The sequence below is a fragment of the Phytophthora sojae genome, assembly GCF_000149755.1.
Source record: "Phytophthora sojae unplaced genomic scaffold PHYSOscaffold_1, whole genome shotgun sequence".
Classification (NCBI taxonomy): domain Eukaryota; phylum Oomycota; class Peronosporomycetes; order Peronosporales; family Peronosporaceae; genus Phytophthora; species Phytophthora sojae.
Genome location: NW_009258115.1, coordinates 2303785 through 2317630, shown reverse-complemented (window position 1 = coordinate 2317630; position 13846 = coordinate 2303785). Strand labels below are relative to the sequence as shown.

Below are 13846 nucleotides of genomic sequence, written 5' to 3'. Positions count from 1 at the left end.
AGTCGCCACTGCACATGAGTAGTTGGGTGTAATACGAGATGCATTATGACGGCTAATTGATATGCAATGTATTATCCGAGAACTCGATTTGTTTGCATTCCTCGGACGGCCTACGCCTACTTACCGCATGTGCGCTTATTGTGTCCTTGCCGGTTACACTTCGTGCAGGTCATTTTTCGCTTCGCCCTGCCAACGCTCTGCGTCGTATCTCCACTGCTAGGATACCGTCGCTGCTTGTTGCGACCAGGATTCTGATTCAGTTTCGGGGGCAGATCGTCCTTGTTAACGGTTAGTTCTTCGTCCAGCACAAGTTCGATGGGGCCTTGCGCGTTAGATCCATGTAGCACCTGGAAGGAATCGAGTTTGAAGCACATAGGTGGCATCGGACCCTAATGTGTCGGGGCGCACGATTGTGGATCAGGTGAAGGCCCTATCGGGCGCGGACATACCTTTGAAGGAGGCCTACCGTGGCAAGCAGTTGATTCTTGACGATCTGTTTGGGACTGTGGAGGACAGAGAACGTAGGCGGTGAAATCCGTCCAGCGTCTTCTCCAGCGGCGCGTCCGGAGCGGCGTGCACCAGCACGTGGGCTCTTGAGTCTCTGGTGTTTTCTGCAGTGAAGGCTACCTCTACGATTCTATAGGCTGGTCTTGGGAATAAGTTTTCCCACAACTCCGTGTTTGGTCGCAAAAGGTTGAAAATGTCAAAAGTTTCCCCAGCACTCCGTATTTTGGGAATTACCCGCATCGAATACATGGATCTTGCATCGCCTTAATGATTTGCATGAAATCATCGCTCCCAACCACGAAGACGTATTCGCTATTTATACTCTACTTCCATACCATGAGGTGCCGATAGCGTCCGACACCTGCCGACACTATCGAGCATTGGTTAAAATACTGAATTTCTACGATTGGTCTAAATGGCCATCTAAACACTTCTTGCATTTTCATTTCTCTGGCATGGTGGCGGCGCCCCTGATCGAGTTCGCACGAAGGACGGCGAGATGACCAAGGGCACGAAGGACAACAGTCCTCCCCCGCTGGCACGTGCACCGCCATCTCACACACGGACGCGCGGTGCTCGTACCCGGCCACGGACGCGTCGGGCCAGTGCTCGCACCCGCGCGGATGGCGCGCGTCATGGCGCTTGCCTCCAAGCCGAAGGCCCCGAAGCCTGCGACCACCAAGGGCACGGCGGAAGATAGAGGCACCAAGTGCGTGGAGGTCGGCGGAGGGCAACAGCGAGGAGTGGGAGGAGGAGGAGAAGGAAGACGAGGAGGGGGGACGCCCGATAAGAAGCCTGCGCCTGGCGGCCACGCTGCAGGCAGCAACAGCAGCAGCAGCACGCGGAGCTGCAGAGCCAACCCAGGACCACGCCCCCGCAGCAGTAGCCGCCCTCGTCCCAGTACCGCTATTATAACCAGCAGCACCCGAAGCAGCAGCGCGGCGGCTGCGAGTTGTCGATCGCCGGGTGCGGCGGAGGGCACGCTCGCTGATGTCGAGCTTGGGGGGGGGGCTCCTTCCGGAGGGGGTACTGCTGCTACTGGCGGCGCGGCTGGTGCCGCCGCCGCTGCATGGTGGGATGGCGCTTTCTTCAGGCGCGGTGTTGCTTAGTGCTGTAGTGTATTGCACGAATAGAATGTATATAAGTGAATATTTCTAATTCTTGTACCACTCTCAATTGCTGCGGAGTCACTTACATGTATTGACGGTGGTACCTTAGCGGCAGTGGCCATAGTGTCACCAACAATGCCTCACCCAAAGCAGCTTTCTAAATGACACAATGCTGCTTCGGAAATAGCGTTGCCGAGAAACTCGGTTGAATTTGTAGAGCAAGTGAAAGCGCCACACAAAACGCTTCGAACAGGCAAACAGAAGCAATACAAAGTCAAGTGAAGTGTCGGCACCGTGCAAAATATGTGTTTAATCACCTAATTACTTAACTTCACTATAGGTGGATAACATATCTCGGCAGCCCTGCCTACATTACAGACAACGACTTACAAAGCCGGCAGACACAAAAAGCCGGCAGACGAAGTCAAGCAAAGCTTAACATGAGCAAACCAGCCAATCAGATTCAATCAAATGACTTCATAGTTGTATACCATCTGGTTTTGTGTACTTTATATGCTTTCTTGTGTACTTTATGCAGCACACCGTGTGTTTTATGACAGTTTTACAGATTTGACGGGAGGGAATTTATCGTTGTTTTTATATGGGAGGATGGCATTAAGCATGCCGGCTTTGTAAATCGTTGTCTGTATACGTCGGCAGGAGTGTCGGCAGCTCATACACCTACCCCTCACGTTGATCATTGGATAAAATACCGTCTATCACCCTTCTCATTCGATAATAATCGGTCATCGACATTTGATTGGATCATGACAGTCATACACTGGCTAAGTATAAAATCATATGTGTCGGCACCGTCACGATATTTTAAATATCGTGACGGTGCCGGATAAATATCATATTTATCCGTATATTGCAAGGCCACCATCAACCACAACTCTCAAGGAACTTGATAAAAATGACGGTGGAGTTGGTGGAAGGAAGCAGCGACTTGTATGGCACACGCCGACCACCTAGCGGTTTTCGTCGATACATGTACGCAAGCACCAACCCGTTGAATCGTCCTCGAGATATGCTGATGAGTGTACCGTACCAATCCAACGTAGTCGCCGCCATGTACCATCTTCACCTTGGGTGCAGCTTCGATGCAATCCCCGCATTCTTCGTTTTGCGCCGTGGACCTCGGACCTTCAAGCGCACCGCACCTTGGCCTCTCAACCGCAAATTTGAGGTATGACCGTACCAGTTCATGAAAATGGTCCTCCACCGACAACCGACCAGCCCGAGTCAAAAGCCCAACTAGGGCTAGACTCGGGCCATGCGCTAATGGCCCAAGGCGAAGCTGCTTTCCACAACTTCGTCGCGCGGCAACTTGAACCGGCACTGGGTCGAGAGCTGCCTCAGATGGAGGTGGGCTGCAACAACCTGTCGATAATCGCCAAGGTTCCGGTAGTCAAGCAGTCTTCCAGCTCCACCACACCGGAGTTGCCCTCCGTCTACAACAGTCTCAAGCACAGCGCCCGGAAACTCACTGCCACCAGAACCTTAACGGAGCGACACGTGCTCAACTGCGTGGACGCTGTGTTCGAACCGGGCACCATTACGCTGGTTCTCGGACAACCAGGTTCCGGCTCATGAAGATATTGAGCGGCCAGTTCCCGATGCAGAAGAGCGTCACGGTGGACGGAGACATCTCGTACAATGGGAGACCATGGAAGGAATTGCTGCCAAAGCTGCCCCAACTGGCCGCGTACGTCCCGCAGACCGACAAGCACTTTCCGACCTTGTCTGTGCAGGAGACGCTCGAGTTCGCCCATGCATGTTGCCCCGAGGAAGTGACGTCTCGACGTGGAAAGGAGATGCTATCGTGTGGCACGCCTGAGCAGAACGAGACGGCGCTGCGAGCTGCCGAATCGCTCTACAAGAACTACCCTGATGTGATCATTGAGCAACTCGGTCGCAGACTTGTCGTGATACGGTGATTGGCAACGCGTTGAAGCGCGGCGTGTCAGGTAGTGAACGCCGTCGAGTGACCATGGCTGAGACGGAGTTCGGTATGAAATACGCAACCTTCATGGACGAAGTCACCAACGGACTCGACAGTGCCGCGACCTTCGACATTGTCTGCACTCAACGTGACATCGCCAAGAAGCTGCACATAACGGTGGTGATGGCGTTGCTGCAGCCTGCGCCGGAGGTGTTCGAGCTCTTCGACAACATTGTGCTTCTGGACGACGGAGAAGTGATGTACCACGGGCCTCGTGAACATGCGCTGTCGTATTTCGAGAGCTTGGGCTTTGTCTGTCCGCCTGACCGTGATGCGGCCGACTTCTTGATGGACTTGGACACGGACCAGCAGTACCAGTACGAGTTGATGAAGGTGGGCAGTCATTCGTCCATGGCAACTCCGACACTCGATTGGTCAGTGAGTTCGCAGACCTCTTCCGACGGTCAGCTATTCACCAGCAAGTCGTACAGGCGCTGGAGTCACCATGGAGCAGCGAGCGGTTGCGTGACGCACAGCTGCGACAAGATGCCGCAATTTCGCCAGTCCTTGTGGGCTAGTGCGCTGACATTGACGCGCCGACATTTGACAGTCGCAATTCGCAACACAGCATTTATCCGCGTGCGCACCTTCATGGTCCTCGTCATGAGTCTTGTGTACGGCAGCACGTTCTACAACTTTGACCCAACGAACGCGCAGGTGGCGCTGGGGGTTCAGTACCAGACCACCATGTTCCTCGCACTGGGGCAGGCGTCTCAAATGCCAGTCTTCGTCGCGTCGCGCGATATCTACTACAAGCATCGACGTGCGAACTTCTACCGCTCGCTGTCGTTCGGAATTGCCAGTCTCGCTGCGCTGTTCCCTGCAGCTGCAGCGGAGTCGGTCGTCTTCGGCACGGTTGTTTACTGATGTGTGGCTTCATCCCGGAAGCCGGCCCTTACCTGCTCTTCCTGCTCTGCATGATCCTGACCAACCTGGTGCTGTGCGCGTGGTTCTTCACGCTGACGGCCATGGCCCCGAATTTCAACATCGCCAAGCCCTGCTCGACGTTCTCCATTACGTTTTATGTCGTCTTTGCTGGGTTCGTGGTGCCCAAGACGCAGCTTCCGGCCTTCTTCCTGTGGATCTACTGGCTCAACCCGCTCGCGTGGTGTCTGCGTGCAGTTGCCGTGAACCAGTATCGCTCGCCCAAGTTTGACGTTTGCGTGTACGCGGGTGAAGACTACTGCTCTCAGTACAACATGACCATGGGCGAGTATTCGTTGTCGCTGTACGACGTACCGTCAAACAAGGCGTGGGTGTGGGGTGGCGTGTTGTTCCTGCTGTTCTCGATCGCGTTCTTCGTGGTGGCCGGCAGCTACATTCTCGAGCACAAGCGGTACGACGTTCCTGCTGCCACGGTGGCAGTTGTCGCCAGCTTCGTCGATGACAAGGAAAAGAGCGAGCTGGACGACATTCCGGAAGAGCAAGAGCAGCCAAGCCGTCCGGACGGAACAGCCAGCTACGTCATGGTCGCCACTCCACGAGCTGCCTCAAGCCCACCAGCACAAGAAGAAGCGCCGTCAGACATGGTCGTGGTAGACCTGCACGAGGAACAGGCAAGGTTTGTACCAGTCGCTTTGGCGTTCAAAGACCTCTGGTACTCCGTTCCTTTGCCCACGAGTCTATCGACCTACTCAAGGGCATCAGCGGATACGCTCTACCTGGTACCATGACGGCCCTCATGGGGTCGTCGGGTGCTGGTAAAACAACCTTGATGGACGTGATCGCTGGCCGCAAGACTGGAGGCACCATCCAGGGCGAAATTCTTCTCAACGGATACCCCGCGACTGAGCTGGCCATTCGACGATGCACAGGATACTGCGAGCAGCAGGACATCCACTCGGAGGGGGCCACCATCCGAGAGGCGCTCACGTTCAGCGCCTTCTTGCGCCAGGACAGTAGTGTATCGGAGCGTGCCAAGTTGACGACCGTGGAGGAGTGTCTGGACTTGCTGGATCTGCGCCCCATTGCCGACCAGATCATCCGCGGTCGATCGCAGGAGCAAATGAAGCGCCTCACTATCGGTGTCGAACTCGCGGCGCAACCGAGTGTGCTGTTCCTGGACGAACCCACCAGCGGCATGGACGCTCACTCGGCCAAGGTGATCATGGACGGCGTGCGAAATGTGGCGGACAGCGGCCGCACCGTGGTGTGCACGATCCACCAGCCCTCGTCCGACGTCTTCTTCTTGTTCGACAGTCTGTTGCTGCTGAAACGCGGTGGTGAGATGGTGTTCTTCGGTGAGCTGGACAACGCGCAGCCCGACGACCGCGAGTGCGGCCACCTGATCGACTACTTCGAGGCGATCCCGGAGGTGGCGCGTTTGCCCGAGGGTCAGAACCCAGCCACGTGGATGTTGGAGTGCATTGGTGCTGGAGTGGCTGGGGCGGGCGAGAAACCCATGACGGACACCGCTGCAAATGTTGACTTCGTGCAGCACTTCCGTCAGAGCACCGAGCAACAGGCTTTGGTTGAAGGTCTGAACCAACCGGGCGTGTCGACGCTGGCTCCTGATCGCCTGCCAGAGCTGATCTTCACGCGCAAGCGTGCTGCGAGTCCGCTGACCCAGCTTCGGATGCTGATGAGCCGGTTCATGACCATCTACTGGCGTACGCCGTCGTACAACTTGACCCGCTTCATGATCTCTTTTGGACTCGCTGTGGTGTTTGGACTGGTCCTGATCGATGGCCACTACACGACGTACCTAGGTCTGAACTCGGCGATTGGCATCATCTTTATGACAGCGTTGTACCAGAGCTACATCTCGTACGTCGGCTGTCTTCCATTCACCGCTCGAGAGCGTGTATCGTACTACCGGGAGCGTGATAGCCAGACTTATTCAGCCTTCTGCTATTTCGTCGGGGCCACCGTAGCAGAGATTCATTTCGTGTTCACGAGTGGTCTGATCTTCACAGTCATCTTCTTCCCGCTCATGGGGGTTGGATCATTCGGCAAAGCCGTGCTCTACTGGATCAACGGCTCGTTGTTCGTGCTACTCGAGACTTATCTGGGCCAAATGTCCATCTACGCGCTACCAACAGTGGAGGTGGCCGCTATCGTGGGCGTGTTCGTCAACGCGACTTTCCTGTTGTTCGCCGGCTTCAACCCGCCTGCCGACTCCATTCCAACCGGGTACACCTGGGTGTACTACTTGACCCCGCAGCGATACACGTTTGCCATCTTAATTTCGTTGCTATTCGGTGATTGTCCAGAAGACCCGACGTACGATGAAGCCACGCAGACGTATATCAATGTTGGTTCCCAGCTTGGTTGCCAACCACTGCAGAATGCCCCGTTATCGATCGGCCACACGACGGTGAAGAACTGCATCGCTGACGTCTTCAAGATCAAGTACGACGACATCTGGAGCAACTTCGGCTACGTCTTCCTGTACATCGCCGCCATCCGCGTGATTTCGCTGCTCGCACTCCGATACCTCAACTACCAGAATCGATAGGGCAGCCACAATATCGCTTGAGCATACATTTCCAGCCAAACTCCTTTGAATACAAACGTCCAACACACACCCAGTCGATTCATCGTCATCATGTATGATATCATTGTTTCAGACGGCAGGGCAGATGCGATGCTGGCCATGACACCACTGGGCTTCTGCCTTTTACCACTTGGCCTTTGTAACCTGCGATTATCTGCTTGCACTTTAGACCGTCGTGTCCACTTCTTCATCGTCCTCCGGCTTGGCGAAATCAGACAGTGCCGGTGCATGAAGCAGCAGCGATAGGGGTAGTTGCTGCGGATTCGTGTCCGGGTCGAAGTGGTCTGTGTCATACATGCTCAGCCACTCCTTCAGCGCTACGCGCAGCTCCTCGATCTCTCCGTACTGAGTCACAATTCCGCGCTCCTGACACGCGAACTCCAGTTCACTGAGCGAAAGATCATCCACGCCTTCCTTCAACAGTAGCTGGTCGTCCACCCTCAGCTCCTCCATTCTCCGCTGGAGCCTCTTCTCCAGCTGCGACTGCATCAGAAACTTGTTCAGCACCGCGAAGCTCGGGAACAGGGCCGAGCCTTCGGCCAGCACGTGGATGTGCTTGCTCGAGAGCGCGGGGAGTGCAGCCGGGCCCTCGAAGAAGGGCGCCAGCTCGGCCACCTGCGTGGGCCGCAGGCCACCGCTGCCGGCCGCCTTGGCCAGCGCCAGCATCTCCTTGAGCGCGCCGTCCTTGTGGTCGATCTGCTGCAGCAGTTGGGCCAGCTCCGGGTACGTCTTGGCCCGGGCCAGCACGTCCTCGCGGAAGAACTGGGTCTTCTGGTCGGGCCTCCAGAACTGCCAGGGCAGCAGCTGCTTCGGGAACTGGTAGCCGAGCAGCGGCGCCGCGTAGCCCAGCAGGGGCACGCAGAAGAAGGCCAGGATGGGCAGCGACTTGAGCAGGTCGCGGTGCGCCTGACGCAGCAGCAGCATCTCGCGGCGCGAGAGGTTGGCCTGGCCGCCGGACTCCTTGACGCGGCGGCGCAGCGCCCAGGCCTCCTTGTTCTCGTGGTACAGGCCCTTGGACCCGGCCACGAACGGCTGCAGCCACTTCTGCAGCTTCTGGTACGGGGACAGCTCCTTGGGCGCCGAGCTCAGGTGGCGAGCCGCGCACGCGGGTGGCAGGCGGGCAGCGGCCAGTAGGCGGCTCGACGTTGCCACGCGTTGGGCGCGCACGCGCAGAACGGAAGACAGCATCTCGGCCACAGGCGGGGAAGATACTGAAGTGAGACTGTCACATGGGTCTGTCGTGTTAAATTCGGTTCTAAATTCGATGCTAAATTTCGGTACCGCTACACGATTGTATCACTAAACTGCGTACACAGAGTACCGACTGGGCCACCGACTGGCGTTTTCCACACAAGGATCCTCTCTTCACTTTTACGCCGAGGGGGAGAGATCTAACCACCTTGTAGCAGCCATGGCAACGCAGGACGTGGAGATGGCCGAGCCCGAGCAGGTGCACCCGCTGCAGACGCAGTTCGAGGACGCGGAGGACGTCGCGGCCGCGCTCACGGCGAACGCGGCGCCCGACGCGGCCATCCAGGCCTTCCAGCGCATCATCTCCTACGGTACAGCGGGCCGCGAAGAGTAAACGGCACTGCGCAGCTATTTGTTAACTTGCTATTGCTGCTGTGGCTGGCAGCCGGGGAGGACGCGGCGCTGGAGCAGGTGCAGCGCGTGAAGGAGCACTCGATCTACAAGCTGGCGCAGCTGTACATCCAGTTCGGCCGCGAGAAGGAGCTGGCCACGCTGCTGCAGTCGCTGCGGCCGTTCTTCGCCACGCTGGCCCGCGCCAAGACCGGCAAGATCGGTGCGGCCCGCCTGCTGTGGTTGCTGCTTAGAGGGCTAAGGCCACCAAAGTGCTGACGGATTATTTTGTTATTGTTAATTTGTTGTTGCTGCCTGGCAGTGCGCACGGTGATCGACATGGTGGCCAAGGTGAAGACGCTGGACGCCGACAAGGCGCTGCAGCTGCAGGCCGACCTGTGCCTGGACTCGATCGAGTGGTGCAAGCAGGAGAAGCACACGTTCCTGCGCCAGCGCGTGGAGGCGCGCCTGGCCTCCATCTACTTCCAGCAGCAAAAGTTCCAGCCGGCGCTGGACCTCATCACCGAGCTGCTGTACGAGATCAAGAAGCTGGACGACAAGCAGCTGCTGGTGGAGATCCATCTCGTGGAGAGCAAGCTGCACCACGCGCTGCGCAACGTGCCCAAGGCCAAGGCCGCGCTCACGGCGGCGCGCAGCATCTCGAACACGATCTACGTGGTGCCGCGCACGCAGGCGCAGATCGACCAGATGTCGGGCATCCTGCACGCGGAGGAGCGCGACTACAAGACGGCGTACTCGTACTTCTTCGAGGCGTTCGAGGCGCTCGCGACGCTGGACGAGACCGAGGGACTCAAGTGCCTCAAGTACATGCTGCTGGCCAAGATCGCCAGCGGCGGTGCCAGCGAGGTGAACCTCATTATCAACAGCAAGCAGGCCATGAAGTTCATCGGCATCGATCTGGAGGCCATGCAGGCTGTGGCCAAGGCCCACGAGCAGCGCTCGCTCGAGCAGTTTGAAGCGGCAACGAAGAAATACGCCCCTCGTACGTGTGAATGGTGGTCGGTGGTGAGTTAAATATGATTCTGACTTGTGGATTCGTTATTGTTTCACAGAGCTCGTGGAGGACGCGCTGATCAAGAACCACCTGGGCAAGCTGTACGAGCAGCTCCTGGAGAGTAACTTGATCAAGATTATCCAGCCCTTCTCGTGCGTCGAGATCGCACACGTTGCCAAGCTGATCAAGCTGCCGCTCCCGCAGATTGAGTTGAAGTAAGAGCGCCTGGCACCTGTTAGTTGGCTTGGCTGCAGTCGTATTGACGTGGTTGTGTGCATTTGCTTTTTCGTAGGTTGTCGCAAATGATCTTGGACCACAAGTTCCACGGCATTCTGGACCAGGGCAAGGGCCAGTTGATTGTCTACGACAGCCCTACTGAGGATGTATGTGCAACTCTCGCCGAGCTTGTTCCTGTCCGATTGTTTGGAGGCTGACTGACACTTGCATGCTCGTGTTGTGCTTCGTTAGAAAACATATACCTCTGGCCTCGGTGTCATCGAGAACGTCGGACACATCGTAGACAACCTGTTCCGGCGCGCCGACAAGCTGCAGGCATAAGCGCGGAACGAGCGATATCTTGCAGAAACACGGAGTTTAGTCATCGTCGGTAGCTTCCTGACGTGTTCGCGGTAGGAATGCGATGCAAACAGGTGCTGTAAGCTAGTAATCGACAGATTGAGGACTTCCATTAAATGAGCAAGTGCAACCATGCTAGTTCTGTTAACTTATCAGTTGATTTATGCGGGTGTCGACACCCACCGCAGTGTATCAATGCAGTATGAAGTTCGTTTCAGTGCTTATCTTCGATGACCGTGCACGTGGCTACATGCGCGGTGGCTCTGGCCTTGAACTCGGACACGAAGCGAGCGATCGTGTTGAAGTTCTGCTCGAGAGGACAATCTTGGTTCTCCTCGTACTTGCAACTGAAGCGCTGTTTCTGATAGAGAGCAACAACATACTTCACGTTAGCATCGGACACCTTATGCTGGAAGCAATGGTACGAACTTACGCTGTGTTCCAGCTCGTCGAGGAGCTTCTGGACGGCGCCCAGATCACTGTCAACTTCGCTAGCAAATCTTGCAAAGGCTGTCTGCGACCGAGCTGCTTCCTCGACTGCCTCTGGGGCAGTACTCGTCGTTGAAGCCGCTTCAGCTAGCGATACCGCGAGTCGGTGGCCCTCGCGGAGCTGCTTCATTTCGGCTTGCATTGCGCTGACAGACACGTTGCAGCACAGAGGCACCTGGTTGATTTCCTCGTAGAACTCCGGGAGGTAGTTGTCCTTGTCATTCTTGTCTCCATAATCCCGCTGCAAGCAACGAGAGCACTGGTTAGACCTGCACACTTTCACTGATAGCATGGCCACCGGCGACTCGTACCTGAATGAACTCCACAAACGTATCAAGCAACGATATAGTTGGGTCGACGAACGACTTCGTAGTCATCAACGAGAGCAGCGACTCGAGCGAAAAGCTTTGAGCCTCCGTCTCGTGTCCGTTGACGAAGTTTCCGAAGTCCCGCAGAGCCCACATCAGTCTCTGGAATTTGTCGCTCGAGTGAAGCTGGTTCAGAGACCTCGTCACACGTTGCGCCAGTTGCCTACAGTCGAATATCAATCATGCAAGTGAGATTGATGCTGCAGCTTTCAACATGTTCGTGAAAAATATATATACTGTACGTACTCCAGTTCGTACACCCGCGACGAAAACTCCAGCTTGAACTGGAGGCACTCGAGCTTCTCCTTCACCCTTGGGACTGCACGGACAGCCACGAAGAACCGCTCACTCTGAAGGACATTCAAACGCACAAAGAAGATCATCAATATCGTGAAACTACAACCTCCCACTCAAATCACTTACTAGTCCCAGCGTTGCGTTGTCTGCTATCAACTGGTTCAGCACGAGCTGCTCGGCCATGCTTGGCCACATCGCCAGGATAGTCTTGATGTCGGCGACCTTGATATAAACTGCAGTCAGGTCTTCGAGGTCTTCGGCGACTTTCTCGAACGGCACTGTGATTCTCCTAACTGCCAGCTCGAAGTTGAGGCTCTTCTGGCCCTTCATCATCCGCACACCCCCTCTTTTCACGATTCGGGAGCGCGCCTGAGTCCCCAAAGCGAGACTCACATCTCCACTGGCCGACGGCAGGGAGACACAGGCGGCGTTGGTCGCAACGGGGTCGATCACACTGGTATAATGCCTCAGGATATCTGTCTTCATGGCATCGGAGATGCGCTCCGCAGCTCCTTTCTCGCTGCGTTGAGTCCAAGTAGACCCTCCCTCTAGTGGCGAAGTGCGTTTCTCGTTTGGCACTTGGGCCCAATGCCATCTCTTGCGCGATATCGACGGCCGGGGAGCAGATGAGGCCGGCTCAGGCGGCGGTTTGACGTAGACTTGTCCTTCAGGAACGGGGCTGTCCAGCCCAGCCGGGTTGATGCCATCCATCCGCATTTTGTCTTCCACCGCCACGCGAGGGATGCCGAACTTGAGCATCTTCTTGAAGCGCTCAAACGGGTCTTCCTTCGCAACCGCTTGATCCTCCAGCGCTGGTGCCGAACCGGTGGGCTTTGCCTGCGGTGTGTCGTCCTGGCAAGCCGAACACAATCATAAGACACTCCCGCATAGTTTTACTTGCGTTAGCAGGCCGTACCCCCTGCTTCGCATTCTCCTCGCTCTTGGTCTTTCCTGCCACTTCCCCCTCTTCCTCGTCTTCACTCGAATCACTGGAGCCGCCATCCTGTCTCGTTCAAGCAAGGTCAGCACCATTGAGCGCCAGTTAGGCTGCGAGCAAGGGATAACATCGTACCCCGATCATTCTGCGGATGCTGTCTCGGTACGACTGTCGCTCGGCTTCCTGGGCACGCAGCTCAGCAAGGAACATGATGGCGTCGTCCTGGTAAGCAAGTGTCTGGTCTCGTTGTCTTGCTCAGTCGGCGAATCGAAGAATGAGCGCTCCTCGGCGCTGCTGATGCCGCTGCCTTTCTCGAAGTCGGTATCCGGTAACTGCGGATTGAAAGCAAGGAAGCACTCGAGAGTGAATACTGCGAGCTCTCCTCAGGGGAAGCCTTTCTCGAGTCTTCGGCGCTTGGCTCCCCACAGCCTCGCAGAGCTCTAGCCCGCCGCATTTTATCCATGAAGAAACATTTTCCGATCGTCTCCTTTGAGTCTACCCCCCCCCCCCCCCCTGAGTCTGTGACTCACGTAGCGTGTTGCACACTTCTTGTACCTCGCATAACTTCACGGTCAGGTGCCGTGCGGGCCACCGCCATTGAAGCCCGATCAGAACTCCGGTTCGGTGCTCACCGACCATTTGAGAACACCGAAGCAACTCCACAAACTGCCATGGTTGCTCTCCACTCCAGGTATCTCCTGCATCGTCAGGGGCTGCATGGAACACGACCACGTGATTACTTCTCAATCGTCCGCCCTTGTCGAATGCTGGCGTGCTGTGGGATCGCTACAACATAGTGATGCTGAATATTGGTGTTTGCTCGTGCTTGAAAAGCGAGTATCGACGCTTGCAAAACGCTTCTTGGGTCGGAGCCGCCGAGCTGTGCAATGTGCCCGTCATGGGCTCTCCAAAGAGTCAGCGAGAGCTGCGGGTCTCTTGCAGCGAGGGCCTCTTGCAGTAGACCTCGCTGGCATCCAGCAAAAAGTGCTTCGGCTCCCTTCGTACATGAACTATGGATAGCAGGCCGTCTAGAATAGACTCGAGTGCGCTGAATTGCCTGAATCTTCACCGCCGGTGATATGTGTTGGCCGCTCCGGAGTGTAGAGATCTGAAGCCGGTGGGGCTGGCTGCATAGAGGAGCTCGCCACTCGATCCTTCACGATCGTTTTCTAACACTGAGACGCAGTTCAATCTCCATACTTTTCGACAGTAGTTATCCCTTCGGCGCCCGCGCGACGACACCACAGCACGCGCTTTCATGATGGGGGTGGTGGGACCGGCTCCGCTCTTGACACACAAAGCCTCGGGCCGCGCTCATGAGCCGCGCTACCCACTCGCGGATTTCACTCGATTGACGCACATCGGCGACGGAGCGCTGTTCCAGAGTCTGGATACACATTCGATCTGCCAATACACTCAGCGTCAACGATATGATGGCGTCGTGGCTGGGGCGCAGCTCACTCTTG

General features: G+C 56.4%; 4 protein-coding genes across 4 annotated transcripts; 1 reads left to right on the top strand and 3 right to left on the bottom strand.

Moving 5' to 3' along the window:
* Positions 1 to 45: 45 nt before the first annotated feature.
* Positions 46 to 604, bottom strand: PHYSODRAFT_353378 (hypothetical protein). The gene has a single exon (XM_009516150.1). The coding sequence runs from the start codon at positions 381 to 383 to the stop codon at positions 117 to 119; it is 267 nt and encodes an 88-aa protein (XP_009514445.1). The 5' UTR covers positions 384 to 604; the 3' UTR covers positions 46 to 116.
* A 6678-nt stretch (positions 605 to 7282) lies between these two features.
* Positions 7283 to 8305, bottom strand: PHYSODRAFT_257483 (hypothetical protein; the record flags this gene model as incomplete). Its single annotated transcript, XM_009516149.1, has 1 exon — positions 7283 to 8305. The coding sequence occupies one exon, from the start codon at positions 8303 to 8305 to the stop codon at positions 7283 to 7285; it is 1023 nt and encodes a 340-aa protein (XP_009514444.1).
* A 191-nt stretch (positions 8306 to 8496) lies between these two features.
* On the top strand, positions 8497 to 10271 carry PHYSODRAFT_348875 (hypothetical protein; the record flags this gene model as incomplete). Its single annotated transcript, XM_009516148.1, has 6 exons — positions 8497 to 8679; positions 8754 to 8921; positions 9021 to 9701; positions 9772 to 9928; positions 10006 to 10096; positions 10182 to 10271. The coding sequence occupies exons 1-6, from the start codon at positions 8529 to 8531 to the stop codon at positions 10269 to 10271; spliced, it is 1338 nt and encodes a 445-aa protein (XP_009514443.1). The 5' UTR covers positions 8497 to 8528.
* Positions 10272 to 10503: 232 nt separating this feature from the next.
* On the bottom strand, positions 10504 to 12229 carry PHYSODRAFT_472971 (hypothetical protein; the record flags this gene model as incomplete). The annotated part of the gene is made up of 5 exons (XM_009516147.1): positions 10504 to 10650; positions 10723 to 11001; positions 11090 to 11309; positions 11393 to 11496; positions 11570 to 12229. Coding segments are annotated over 5 exons (1410 nt in total), but the record flags the coding sequence as incomplete, so codon positions are not given.
* Between the last annotated feature and the right edge of the window lie 1617 nt (positions 12230 to 13846).

Bases quoted from the DNA above. Each gene is read 5' to 3' on its own strand.
- PHYSODRAFT_353378 (XM_009516150.1), bottom strand. From the start codon at position 383: ATGCCACCTATGTGCTTCAAACTCGATTCCTTCCAGGTGCTACATGGA.